This window comes from Xyrauchen texanus, chromosome 42 (assembly GCF_025860055.1).
Source record: "Xyrauchen texanus isolate HMW12.3.18 chromosome 42, RBS_HiC_50CHRs, whole genome shotgun sequence".
In the NCBI taxonomy this organism is placed as follows: domain Eukaryota; kingdom Metazoa; phylum Chordata; class Actinopteri; order Cypriniformes; family Catostomidae; genus Xyrauchen; species Xyrauchen texanus.
Genome location: NC_068317.1, coordinates 31,439,161 through 31,453,600, shown reverse-complemented (window position 1 = coordinate 31,453,600; position 14,440 = coordinate 31,439,161). Strand labels below are relative to the sequence as shown.

The following is a 14,440-nucleotide window of genomic DNA, read 5'->3' as shown; positions in this document are numbered from 1 at the left end:
ACTGTTCTGCACTTATATAGCGCCTTTTTAACCTTAGCGGTATTCAAAGCGCTTTACACTGTGACTCAATCACCCATTCACACTCACATTCACACACCAGTGGTGGCAGAGCTGCTATGTAAGGTGCTAGCCTGCCATTGGGAGCAACTTGGGGTTCAGTGTCTTGCCCAAGGACACTTCGGCATGTGGAGTCATGTGGGCCGGGAATCAAACCGCCAATCCTGAGATTAGTGGCCGACTCGCTTTACCCACTGTGCCACATTCACCCATTCATTCACACATTCATACACCAATGGCGGCACAGCCGCCCAGGAACAGAGTAAATCTTCCTCTCCATGAACTCTCTCCGTCACATCTCAGATGAACATATACACTCAAAACATTATAATATCACAATCGGTCACAACACATGAGAGCCAATGGCTGTGATGTCAATCACTGTCGTCAAAGATGTCGTAACGCTCCTTTGGGTGGCAATTTTGACTGTTTAAATGTGCAAGATTTGGGACGCTGATCACTACATAAAGACTTAAATTTGGATCTGTTTATCACACAAAAGCATCACAAGGCATCAAAAGACTTTATTATACAGTGCACGAATTGAGGATTCATTTCAATGGTGCTCCTCTCATTTTTTGAGCCGCAACATTCTGAAAACTTCCTTTGTGTCCCACCTTAAATAAGACGAGTAAAGGATGACAAACGTTTCATCTCATTACGAGTAAATTTGCCCCCTATGATGACTAGTTCACACCTGAACACTATTGCCCCCATCTAACTTTGTTGATCACTACTGGTTAACTCAGCAGTTGGCATCAAAGCATTTCTATAAAGATATAGACTTAAAGGACAACTGCAGAAAACAGTCCGCTCTGGTTCTCCTGTGAGGGCCCTCCTCCTGGTAACACGTTTAGCCCCTAAAAGCTCAGCTGCTCTAATTTTCAAGAGTGTTCTTAACCTCACTTAACTTTGCCCAAGCCACAAGAGACTCCCTCTTTGGTTCCTTGAAAATGTCCCTTCTCGTCTGCTCCCGTATAAATGGATGACATACATACAGGGTTTCATCCATCAAGAGCAGATGAAATATGAGGTGTTAAAGAGCGGAGCATGTCCTGGGGCACTTCGTGAAGCCATATATCCTTCCTGCTTGGAGAACAGGGACAATGACCCAAAAACAGGCACATAGAACAAGTGCCACAAAAACATGAAAGATACTGAATACTGGCATCAAAACAATTCTGTATTCTACTGTTCAGTTATCCAAAGTGACTTACAGTGCACTTATTACAGGGACAATCCCCCCGGAGCAACCTGGAGTTAAGTGTCTTACTCAAGGACACAGTGGTGGTGACTGTGGGGATCCAACCAGCAACCTTCTGAGTACCAGTTATGTGCTTTAGCCCACTACGCCACCACCACTCCTGGTGGTGAACTTTCAGTTTCTGTATCTAAAAGGTGATTGGCTCCTTTACCTGGAAAGCGGGATTTCTGTTTCTACATCCGTTGACCGTTGGGTGCTCGGAGCTTCTTGGTTGAGCGTTCCAATTTCTCCCGTTCATTTCAATAGAAGTGGCTCATCTCTGCTAAATAATCTCTGGTAGTGCTGCTTTCAGATGGCTGTTTACAGTCTTTGATAGTTAAATGAGTGATTGCAGCCATAACAAACCACTCACAATAACACAGAATTACACTCATTTGAGGAAACCAAGTAATGTATGATTTGGAGAGCTGATAAGCGTCTGGAGTGACTACATTGTCTGAGAAGTATAACCAGCAGATATGAGCTCGCTATGCATAACCTCAACATGAACTCATATTCCATAAAATGCACCATAACTACCACAGCAACATACTGTTTAAAATAGCCATTTCATTAATGTATTCATCTAATGTTCTTGTGGGAAAATAATTAAAGATGCAATGGAAAATGGGGTGCAATGTGAGGCCTGATTGAATATGACGATTTTCCTCATGTGTTGTGGCAGTGTTTCACTGATACGTTTTTCATGCAACAGCAATAGAGTCTAAACAACATGTGCCATTATTAATGGAAAAGGCCTCTGTGTTGGATCTGCATGTTCACTCAGCTCTGGCATTTCCTGTGTTCTCGTGACCACCACAGGGCAAATTTGTCAGGTTGAGCTTGGTTTCAGCAACATATCTTATTATGTACTACTTAGACCTACTGTACTGTTGGCCTATCCACAGTTTACCCTGAGCACCCACTGCGTGGCACCATGCCCGTTTTGTATTTCTGGTCTAGATGCCAAGTAAAAATGGGCAAAACGAGCGATACTGAGGAGAACAAAAACCATTGAAGTGTTTTTGGTGTGCAAAGGAATTTCGGGCTCAACTTGTGCAGTTGTTGTCTGTCATAACAACTCAGAATAATTAACAATATCAACGTAACTAACCTCGAACCATCATGTCATCTACACACCTAGGTGAGGCACTGTCTATTAAAAAGATGGTCATCTCGACTCGTGAAGTATCGGCATGTTTTTGGACCATTTTTACCCCAAAATTTGGAATGCCCAATTCCCACTACTGAGTAGGTCCTCGTGGTGGCGCGGTTACTCACCTCAATCCGGGTGGCGGAGGACAAGTCTGCTTCTGAGACCGTCAATCCGCGCATCTTATCACGTGACTTGTTGAGTGTGTTACCATGGAGACGTAGCTCGTGTGGAGGCTTCACGCTATTCTCCGCGGCATCCACACACAACTCGCCACACGCCCCACCGAGAGCGAGAACCACATTATAGTGACCACGAGGAGGTTACCCCATGTGACTCTACTCTCCCTAGCAACCGGGCCAATTTGGTTACCCCATGTGACTCAACCCTCCCTAGCAACCGAGCCAATTTGGTTGCCCCATGTGACTCTACCCTCCCTAGCAACCGAACCAATTTGGTTGCTAGGGAGACCTGGCTGGATTCACTCACCACACGCCCCACCGAGAGCGAGAACCACATTATAGTGACCACGAGGAGGCTACCCCATGTGACTCAACCCTCCCTAGCAACTGCGCCAATTTGGTTACCCCATGTGACTCAACCCTCCCTAGCAACCGAGCCAATTTGGTTGCCCCATGTGACTCTACCCTCCCTAGCAACCGAACCAATTTGGTTGCTAGGGAGACCTGGCTGGATTCACTCACCACACGCCCCACCGAGAGCGAGAACCACATTATAGTGACCACGAGGAGGTTACCCCATGTGACTCTACTCTCCCTAGCAACCGGGCCAATTTGGTTGCCCCATGTGACTCTACCCTCCCTAGCAACCGAACCAATTTGGTTGCTATGGAGACCTGGCTGGAGTCACTCAGCACGCCCTGGATTCAAACTTGCGACTTCAGGTGTGACAGTCAGCGGTAATACTCGCTGAGATACTCAGACTAGGGCTGGGCGATATGGCTAAAATTGTTATCACGATAATCGTTTTCATATTGTTCGATATCGATATTTATCACGATATACATTTACACGTTGCACTTTCTTTTTTTATTTCAAAGTTGACGGAAGAAAAGAAGAAAAAATGAATTCTAAAAAGTCAAAATAGTCTCTACAAAACTGCACAGGGGGTCCAGAGACGGCCAAAGCAGTGGGGTCTGCGGGATCGGTTACCAAAATATTAAAATATTTTACCGTTTATCAATTGAAATGTTGTCGTTAATTTAAGACATTAGTCGACTAGTAGTCGTTAATTTAAGCCGTTAGTCGACTAGTAGTCGTTAATTTAAGCCGTTAGTAGATTAGCTGTCATTAATTTAAGCCGTTAGTCGACTAGTAGTCGTTAATTTAAGCCGTTAGTCGACTAGTAGTCGTTAATTTAAGCCGTTAGTAGATTAGCTGTCATTAATTTAAGCCGTTAGTCGATTAGCTGTCGTTAATTTAAGCCGTTAGTCAATTAGCTGTCGTTAATTTAAGCCGTTAGTCAATTAGCTGTCGTTAATTTAAGCCGTTAGTCGATTAGCTGTCGTTAATTTAAGCCGTTAGTCGATTAGCTGTCGTTAATTTAAGCCGTTAGTCGACTAGCTGTCGTTAATTTAAGCCGTTAGTCCTCATATAAATATCTGGGTGTTTATGTTGACTGTTCTCTTACATGGCAGGTTCATATAGATACTTTGTGCACTCGGTTACAACAGAGACTGTATTTCTTGAGAAGGCTCAGACTTTATGGGGTCAGTAGTTGGATTATGATGTTGTTTTATCAGGCTGTATTGGAGAATATGATCAATTATGGAATACATCTTTGGTACGGTAATTTAACAGTACATCTGAAATCTAGGCTTAGTAGACTTATTAAAATGGCCATGAAGGTCATGGGCAGAATAGAACCTCTTTATCTTCGGACACTCTATGAAAAATCTACATTGAGGGAGGCAAATAAGATTATGCATGATACAACACATGTCCTGTACTCTGAGTTTGTAATGCTGCCATCGGGGAGAAGACTAAGAATGCCTAGCTGTAGACTAAACCGGTTTAAGAATTCATTTATCCCTTCAGCGGTAAAGTTATTAAATAATACCAAGCAGAAATTATTATTCTAAGCATGGTATTTGTGTAATGGTTTTAATTTTTTTTACATTTTTGTGATGACTCTCTAGTGGTGACTATCACTTTTTAGTGTATAGAGTGGCGTGATGCCAATTACTTTCTAATGTACAGGACGGTGTAATGACAATTACTTCCCAGTGTATAGAGTGGTGTGATGCCAACTACTTGATTGTAAATCTTTTTTTTTTTTTTTTGCATTGTGTTTGTTTTATATGTCTGGTGGTTGTATTCGTGAGCCCAAAACAAATTTCCAAGAGGGACAATAAAGTATACCTACCTACCTAGTCGACTAGCTGTCCTTCGTTTTAGCCGTTAGTGGACTAGCTGTCGTTCGTTTAAGCCGTTAGTGGACTAGCTGTCGTTCGTTTAAGCCGTTAGTGGACTAGCTGTTGTTAATTTAAGCCGTTATTCGGCTAGTAGTCGTAAATTTAAGCCATTAGTCGACTAGCACAGGGCGTACAGAGACGGCCAAAGCAGCGGGGTCTGCGGGATCTGTTACCCATTTTACCGTCTTTTACCGTTTCTCAATTGAAAAAGAATGTTAAAAGATTTTCTGTTTGTTCATAGTGACAGCAGTCCAGTATTTGTTGGGATATTTTTACATTAAAATGAAATATTTTGTGTCCCGAGAGAACATTTAGAAAACATTTGTATATTTTCATTAAAGTGAGAGACTCGTCGACCCACTAGTAATTTTAGTCTTTCCTTTTCCATTCCAGACATCTCATTAATATTCACAAAATCAGAACCGAAATCGATTTGTTTATTGGATTCGTTTATTATTAAAGGCTCGTAACATTCTGATTAATAAAGACACATTTAGAAGGGACAAACGTTTTGGTCTAAATGGTGAAACCACGTTAACTCATGCAGCGCTTCATGTCTACACACATGCAGGGAAAGAGGCGACGCGTGCGGAGCGGGACGGGCAGAAATGATGCATGTTTGGTGCTCGAGAACAATATTGAAGATTACAGCACAGAAAGATCAGAGCTGTCGTCCACATCACTGTTGTTCTGTCGCTTCACTAGAGACGATGAGCGGACGCAACCGTTGTCATGAAGTCTTGCGGTGCGGATGGAATCAATCCAGTGTCTGACGTAGCCTAACCGTTAGCAAGGCAGCTAGCATTAGCAAGTTCATCCAGTCTGACACTACGTTACCACTGGTGCGTTGTGAGCGAAGCTGAGAGCGTTTTCTATGAAAGCCGAGCGTCACGCTCGCAAGGTGGATCGTAGGATTGGCAGCGGTGCGGAGCGACTCTCTCCTAGCGCTGTGAACGCCTTTGAGCGGATTCCGTCCGCCCCAGTGGAAACTAGCCGAACTACTTGTGTTTTAGAGACACGCGGTAAATATCGAAAATTCCTCCAAAGCTTCTCGTGGATTTTCTTTATCGTGATAAAATATACAGTGTATATAAAATACTAAATAATTATATTTACGCTAAAATAATTTGAGAAATGTACGTTTAATTTTCTTTATGCGATCAAAAAGAATCACACCTATAATTCTTAAAACATAATTTATTTTCTTTTAAATCTAAAAGTTCATATTTATGTACAGGCTTTCTTCATACACTATGTGTCAAACCAACAAAACATTTCACTGCAATTGCAACATTATGCACATGACAACTTTGACTTCATTTGAATTGAAAGCTTCATATTACCTGTAATTCTTGCTGACACAGGAACAGAAACGGTGAAATAGAAGATAACTACTGCTAACAGAGGACAAGAGAACTAAACATTAAACGTTAACTAGATAGGTACACTTCCTGAAGAAAATGTGAGTGGTGCTTGCCGTGGCAAAACTCATCAAATAGCATTTTCTAACTTGTTGCTAAGCACTAAAATAATGGTCATAGAATGTTGCTAACATGATGCTAGCACGTTTTAACACTTTGCTAGGGGATTCTAACATGTGTTATGATGCTAACGTGTTTTAGCACTTCGCTAAGCGATGCTAGCATGGGTTAGCATGATGTTAACATGTTTTTGCCCTTCGCTAAGCGATGCTACCATGTGTTAGTATGATGCTAGCATGTTTTAATACTTCACTAGGCGATGTTAGCATGTGTTAGCATGATGTTAGCATGTTTTAACAGTTCACTAGGCTATGCTAGCATGTTTTAGCATGATGCTAGCACGTTTTTAGCATGTTTTAACACTTCGCTAGGCGATGCTAGCATGTTTTTAGCATGTTTTAACACTTCTTTAGGCGATGCTAGCATGTGTTAACATGATGCTAGCACGTTTTTAGGATGTTTTAGAACTTCTTTAGGCGATGCTAACATGTGTTAACATGATGCTAACATGTTTTTGCACCTCGCTAAGCGATGCTAGCATGTGTTTGCATGATGCTAGAACGTTTTAAGCATGTTATAGTACTTTCCTAGGCGATGCTAACATGTGTTAGCATGATGCTAACACGTTTTTAGCATGGTTTAATAGTTCGCTAGGTGATGCTAACATGTTTTAGCATGATGTTAGCACGTTTTTAGCATGTTTTAACAGTTTGCTAGGCTATGCTAGCATGTGTTAGCATGATGTTAGCACGTTTTTAGCATAGTGCTAAACCATTTTTAGCATGTTTTAACATGTGGCTATGAAGATTTTAGGTCATTACTTATTGGCTGCTTGATAATATAAATCCTCTGAGGGAGAGAGAGAGGGAGAGATGCAGGGCTGACAGGCCCTTTGGTGTCTGTGTGTGTGAAAACATCGAATGGGACTTTTTTGGCCACTTTTTCGTCTGCTGTGCGAACATCGTACACCCGATCGCTTAGAAACGATACAGCACACCTCTCCTCAATGAGCCGCACGATTTGACGCCTCACTCGGGGGTCTGTGACAAAAGCTGCGGGAGGAGTAGCGTGCCAAACTTTGAATAATAAGTATGCAAGAGAGCAATAGTGATGCCTTTGGCAAGCAGCACTAAGTATTCCAGAGCTGGACCTGGCTTCATCTTCAATTAAAACGACTAAAGAAAGATCCTTTCAGAAACCTCCTTTTCCAGGCGAGTGTGCAACAACATGTGAGAAATAATTAGAGCGTCATTAAAAAAACAATTTGGCACTACATGGTCCTTGCGCGCAGCTCAAATATTTACGCCTCCTCCATTTAGCGCAGACGTAAATAAATCTCTGGGATTAACGGCGGGCATTGATGCTTGACAACAATTAAAAATGTCACCAAACACACGGCGGCTGGGTTCAATGGAGCTTCGCATATGGCTGTGAACGAACCGTACGGAGCACACGTCTGCTCTCCCATGTGGCTTTCATCTCCCGCCTCGGGTGGCCGTACAACGCTGAAGAAGGCCAATTTCCTGTCAAAACATCTTTGGGAATGTGTGCGACTGCCGCGGCTGCTTCTACCCTTCAAGACACAATAGCCCTGATTATAATTGGGTCAGGAAAACATTGAAACGTGCTGCAGTTAAACAAGGCCCAGAGTGGGCCATTAAAACTCTGCAGACGCCGTTGGACCGTAATGGAGATATCTGCCCATGGTCAAACCTGCTCGGAGCACGAAAACACAACGCCAGTCCGGTTTCGGCAACCGAGAGCATCAAAAGAGCCGTTGAAATGGGGACACAAAAGATGGCCGACGCCCCTTCGCTCTTTTCCATTGGTGAGAACTGAAGCCGCCAGTGTTCCGATATGGCGCTGACATCTTGGGACTTGAGTCTGCGCAGTTGCGATTTCGGGACCAGACCTGCGCAGTAGTGAGCAGGAAGTAAAGCTGCGAAATCAAGGCCCCGCCCTCACTCTCGCTGAATCAATCGCAAGCACACGCCTGCACTTTTGACTTTTATGACGGTGTGAAATAATTAATTATAGAAATTTAGATATTAAATTTAAAGCTCCAATCTCTCAGTCCTCCGAAGATCCCGAATAAAAGTCAGTTGGTGCTTCAGTGACTACTTCACTCAGAGAACCTGTCAATCACAGCTGTCAATCATGATGTCACAGCACCGTTTTTATAGCATCAAATAACTAAAAACAAACTTATTTTGAAAACAAACACTTGAAATGACATCACCGTGATAGAAACGACAGTAAATGACAGAAACTATCTTTGGAAAAAAGATATGTGAAGTGTAATTTAATTGTTTAGTTGGTCTCACGTCCCGTTGAATAACATGGGGAGGCGGGGCTTATAACCTATACTAGGACCAGCCACCGGGGGGCGATCGAGACGTTTTGGCTTCACTTTTGAGGGCTTGTGCGGCACACTTGGTTCACCTATAAAGGAGCTCATATTATCGTTTATTTACGGTCGTTTCAACTCCGCAACTAAGCCCAATCCTGCACACACTGCTAATACAAACATGCGGCGGCTGCGGGTGAACATGCCTCGACATATGAGCCGAAAGTGTCATAGAAGCACCACAATATGATGTAGTTGCGTTTTTTAACTCACGTTTGCTATTTATGACACTATCGGTTAGGATTAGATTGAATCTTAAGGGAAGGGAGGTACAGTAGCCGATGTTTTGTTGATTTAAACTCACTAGCATAAACCTTAAAGGGACAGTACACCCAAAAATGGAAATTCTCTCATTAGGCGTGTTTGACTTTATTTCTTCTGCAGAACACATTTGAAGATAACTAGTCAAATATGTCAGCTTAGAAGGTCCTTATAATGCAAGTGAATGGAGATTTCTCTTTTAAGCTCCAAAAGTCCATCATCCATATGACTCCAGCGGTTTACTTAATGTCTTCTAAAGCGACACGGACATGCTCCAAATCGCCGCTTCCGATAAGCAGTGGTACACATGTTCACGAGAGGATGGAGGTCACATGGTCTCTCGTGCAACGTATTCGCGTTCGCACGTAATAGACGTAATCTCACACTTTTCTCTCAGTTCAGACATCCAGGATGAGCACAGAAATGCATCACTGTGAGTAAAGAAACATACAAATACTGATCAAAACCAACCAAGCGCCTGTACAGCGTTCCTCATACTCACTTCCGGCTGTGACACGCGTTCCAAATGCCAATGAGATTACACCACACACGTGTACTGTTGCTGACCAGAAGCAATGATTAAGAGTTCAAAAAGTACTTAAATGTGGATATTTTTCACACCAAAAGTGTCCGTGTCGCTTTAGAAGACATTAATTAAACCGCTGGAGTCGTATGGATGACGTTTACACCGACTGTCTGTGATTTTTGGAGCTTAAAAGAGAAATCTCCATTCACTTGCATTATAAGGACCTTCTAAGCTGACATATTTGACTAGTTATCTTCAAATGTGTTCTGCTGAGGAAAGAAAGTCCTTTCATACATACCTGGGATATCATGAGGGGGAGTAAATAATGAGAGGTTTGGGTGTACCGTCCCTTTAAACCTCACATTTTGGGATAATATTTAACATTGTAACAGACTGTGATAGAATGTGGGCATTGACAACAGTGCTTCATTTATGCTTGTTTATAACCTTCGACAAAGGAAAATCATTTTTTAGTCTGCATCCCTGATGAGTGTAGGTGATTGTGTATTACTAGAACAGGAAGTCACACACACACATACACACACAGACAAACAGACACAGACAGACACACACTCACACAGACACACACACACAGACACACAGACACACACACACAGACACAGACACACACAGACACAAACACTCACACACACACACACACACACACACACACACACACAGACACACACACACACACTTACACAAACAAACACTCACACAGACACACACTTACACAGACACACACTTACACAGACACACACTTACACAGACAAACACTCACACAGACAAACACTCACACAGACAAACACTCACACAGACACACACTTACACAGACACACACTTACACAGACACACAGACAAACACTCACACAGACAAACACTCACACAGACACACACTTACACAGACACACAGACACACACACACACACACACTCATATACACACAGACACACACACACACACACACACACACACACACACACACACACACACACACACACACACACACACACACAATAGTTTGCAGAGCTCAGCCACAACAAATACTCCGATCTGGAATTCTGCACAAGGGTGCAGAAAATGCTTTTGGCAGATGCTTGTAAACTTGCGGGACCATGTGTTTAACGCAACCTTTCACAACAGTGACAGACACACACACACGAACACAGTCGCACAACAACAATCTCATATTCAACACTAATTGAGCTCTTACAACCGGCCTCCTTCAATTAAAATGAGCTCTAGTTTCAAACTCCCACGAGTCTTGGAAAGACTCCACGCATATTACTACGGACTAATTAAAGGAAACCATACCCGGTGGTACTTGGGAAGCGGAAAAAGCTCCGAAACGTTGCAGGTGATGCCCGTCGTGACTAATGCAAGAGCGGCAACAATCAAGTCAAACCAGAACAATGTGAATGTTTGCCCTGGAATAACAAACACCAGTAATGAATCAACGGAAGAGGCCGTTACAGGCCGTGCAGATCAGGATATCCTCTGCGTCACCAGTCCATAATCTCCATAATGCTCACCTTGCACCGAGGTCAAAGGTCAATCAACCCAAACAACTGAATGCTTTCTATTTGTCCTCCAATAGGTGCGTATTGAGCCATGTCACAAATGTGATTTCTGCTTCTTTTGACCTTAAATAAACACTATAATGCCAACAAACATATACAAAACACTCACTCCGATGATACCTTATATGGGATTAGTAGCGAATTTCCCGCACATTTTCCACATAAATTTCCAATATGTAAACATATAATTTTTTTTAGCATAACCAGAAATATCTATACGTACTATACACTCCAAGAAAAAACAATTATATATATATATATAATATATAAATAAATATATATATATATATATATAATATATAAATAAATAAATATATATAAATAAATAAATATATATATATATATATATATATATATATATATATATATATATATGTATAAATAAAAATAAATATATATATATAAATATTTTAGCCTATTGTTACGATTTAAAATATTTTTTTAAATGTCCATCAAATTTAATTTTTATTTTAAACAAAATTGGATTCATAAATATAAATAAATACAATTATGTTTTGTTTTTTTTATAGAATAATTAATTATTATAGATACTCAAGTCAATGCGATGGAAATCTGCTATGAAATTAAAATGTGTATTATGTGTAAAAATGCTCCATGACTGCAAATCACAATGTAAACGTTCCCTTGTATTTCCAGGTTTTCCATGACCATGGGAATGCTGAAACAAGCTCAACGCCTTCAGTGCACCAATAACAGAATCTCTGTTTCAGGTATATGGGATTTTCCTGGGATGAATCTCACATCACATGTGTGCACTGCTGCCACCATCAGGACACAAATATACCAAATAGTCTTGATGCATGAACAACTACAGAAACATCTGCAGAAAGTGAGTCAGCTTTGCAAGATTAAAGCAGATTTGCTGTATAATTACATTATTAAATATCTACATACTAGAACATAAGCAGAAGAGTCAGTGTTCTTTATATCTACTGTAAAGTGATTCTGCCACAATTACCCCCATTCCTTCATTCTTTTAACACTAAACTCATTCATAAAAACGAATTGAACACCGTGAATGAAGAGCGCCGTATGGATGGAAACCATCCAAAGCATTTCAAACAGTTTCATGCGGTTCGTGGTTTTCATTAAACCCACAGATGTGTGTGTTCTTATATCATGCATATATAGTGCAGGCACTTTAAGAAAGTTAAAGAAAGACAAATTAAAAATAGTTGAGACTGAGGCGGTTATTGACGCTGACTATCATGCTGAGTGACTCCAGCCAGGTCTCCTTAGCAACCAAGTTGGCCCGGTTGCTAGGGAGGATTGAGTCACATGGGGTAAACTCTCACTCTCGGTGGGGCGTGTGGTGAGTTGTGCGTGGATGCCGCGGAGAATAGCGTGAAGCCTCCACACGCGCTGTGTCTCCATGGTAACGCGCTCAACAAGTCACATGATAAGATGCGCGGATTGACGGTCTCAGACGCGGAGGCAACTGAGATTCGTCCTCCGTCACCAGGATTGAGGCGAGTCACTACACCACCACGAGGACTTGGAGCACATTGGGAATTGGGCGTTCCAAATTGGGGAGACACCCCCCCCCCCATGTCATAGACTACAGATATATATTCAATCTTTATAAGACAATCAGTGTTGGGTGTAATACATTACTAAGTAATTAAATTGCTTTGTCATTGGAAAAAAATTAAGTAAGGGATTACTTTTATTTTTCAGTCATTTAATTACAGTTACTTCTGATGTAATTGCATTAAATACTGTATAGACTACAGAACTATTTTATATAAATCAAAAGTGAATTTAAAATAGTTTTCGGTTTTCTAATTTACCGCCGCCACTTTAAATCCGTTGGCCAGTTCGTTAATTATGTATTTGATTTTATAGGATTTATTTTAGAGAAATAAACGAACAGTTTCATGCCTATCCTTGTATTTTGCATCTGGTCGAGGTCAATCGCGTTTTAGAAAGTAATTAGTAATAAGTAATAAGTAATGCAATTACTTTGCAGACGGAGTAATTAGTATAGTAATCTAATTACACGGTAGACGATGTAATTTGTAGTTAGTAATTAGAGTAATTGACCCAACACTGAAGACAATGTAACTGGGTAAGAGGTGAAGATTGTTGGACTGTTTTGCATCAGAAATGAGGTTATATTTGATTATCTTAAATAAGAATAACGGTTGTACAATAACAGCATAGAAAGAGTCTCTGTTTATTTTGGGATCTTATCAAGTTTAAACACAGGTGATTGACAGCATTGACAGAAACTAACGGTTCACCTCAGATAAGACAAACCCAAAAACACTCTTAAATGATCAGAACCATAGAAGTCTGGCCAATTCTGTCTGGAACTTCGCACACGGAATATTCGCACGTTATTTACTGAATGCGAACATGATCGCGTGACATTAAATGTACAATAAATCGAGTTTAATTGCCTTAAACAGAAGGAATGATCCTCATCTCCTCAGAAAAGTGAAGGACTGCTGCTCTAGAGAACAAAACGGGTTCGCAGCGTTTACATGTTGCCATTAAAGTAACTTTATCAAGTTTATTGGCGCGCGAGGAGAATCTCTTGCGAAGTTCGCACGACGAACTTTACAAATCTCTGCCAATCTCTTTAGTAAATCCGCACGGTCTTACCTTGAAACTCTTGATCTGCTGCTCCGGTTGAGATCGATAAGATAACGGGAGAAAGCAGAAGAACCGTTAAAAGTCTCCGATCCATGGCGGGAGTCTCGCGAACGACGCCCCGCGCTCCTCTCGTGCTTCGCGCTAAACCGAAATTATTCCCGTTTGTGTGAGCGGTGGCGCGCCAGGAGTCGAAACAGCCCCGTCGACGTCTCTGAACTTGTTTAACTGTGTCCGAGTGGTTACCGACTTCAGGACCCCGCCGCCGGTGGTGCGTGACGTCACAAGGCGCGCGCGCGCGCTCACGCGCTCTCTGTTAGAGGGGCGTTTTTTGGAGCTCCGCGAGCGCGTTCAGCGGTGATTCTCCGCGGAGATTTTGTAACGCGTTTAACGGGGTTGAGTCAGAGAGAGACTGAAATGGATCGACATCGGATTTGCTGGAGCTCCTAAAACAGTTGTGCGGAGGTGCAGCGAGCGGATCGGACCGAATTGAAGTTTAGTTCAGAAATATGTGGTTGTGTTTCCAAACCTAGAGCTCTGCCTACCTAGACAGCATTTTGGGGGTCATTGGCGCGTTCCAAGTCAGCGCGCGCGCAAAATGATTCCCGCGAATGACTTGGAACGCGCCCAAAAATGCTGTCTATGTAGGCAGCTCACCGGGCTTTTGAGACAGTCTGTGTGT

At 41.9% G+C, this 14,440-nt stretch overlaps 2 protein-coding genes across 14 annotated transcripts in view; one reads left to right on the top strand and one right to left on the bottom strand.

Annotated features, from left to right (window-relative positions):
* The window catches only part of LOC127635170 (receptor-type tyrosine-protein phosphatase mu-like), a 270,709-nt gene extending 256,677 nt beyond the window's left edge, over window positions 1-14,032 (bottom strand). For all 11 annotated transcript variants that reach the window (XM_052115012.1, XM_052115014.1, XM_052115018.1 and 8 more), the window contains exon 1: window positions 13,771-14,032. In XM_052115012.1, coding sequence (XP_051970972.1) covers window positions 13,771-13,855 — 85 coding nt within the window. In that variant the 5' untranslated portion in view covers window positions 13,856-14,032. The remainder of the gene's footprint in view (window positions 1-13,770) is intronic.
* The window catches only part of LOC127635186 (keratin-associated protein 5-1-like), a 505,876-nt gene that overhangs the window by 412,381 nt on the left and 79,055 nt on the right, over window positions 1-14,440 (top strand). The gene's annotated exons all lie outside the window — the stretch shown is intronic.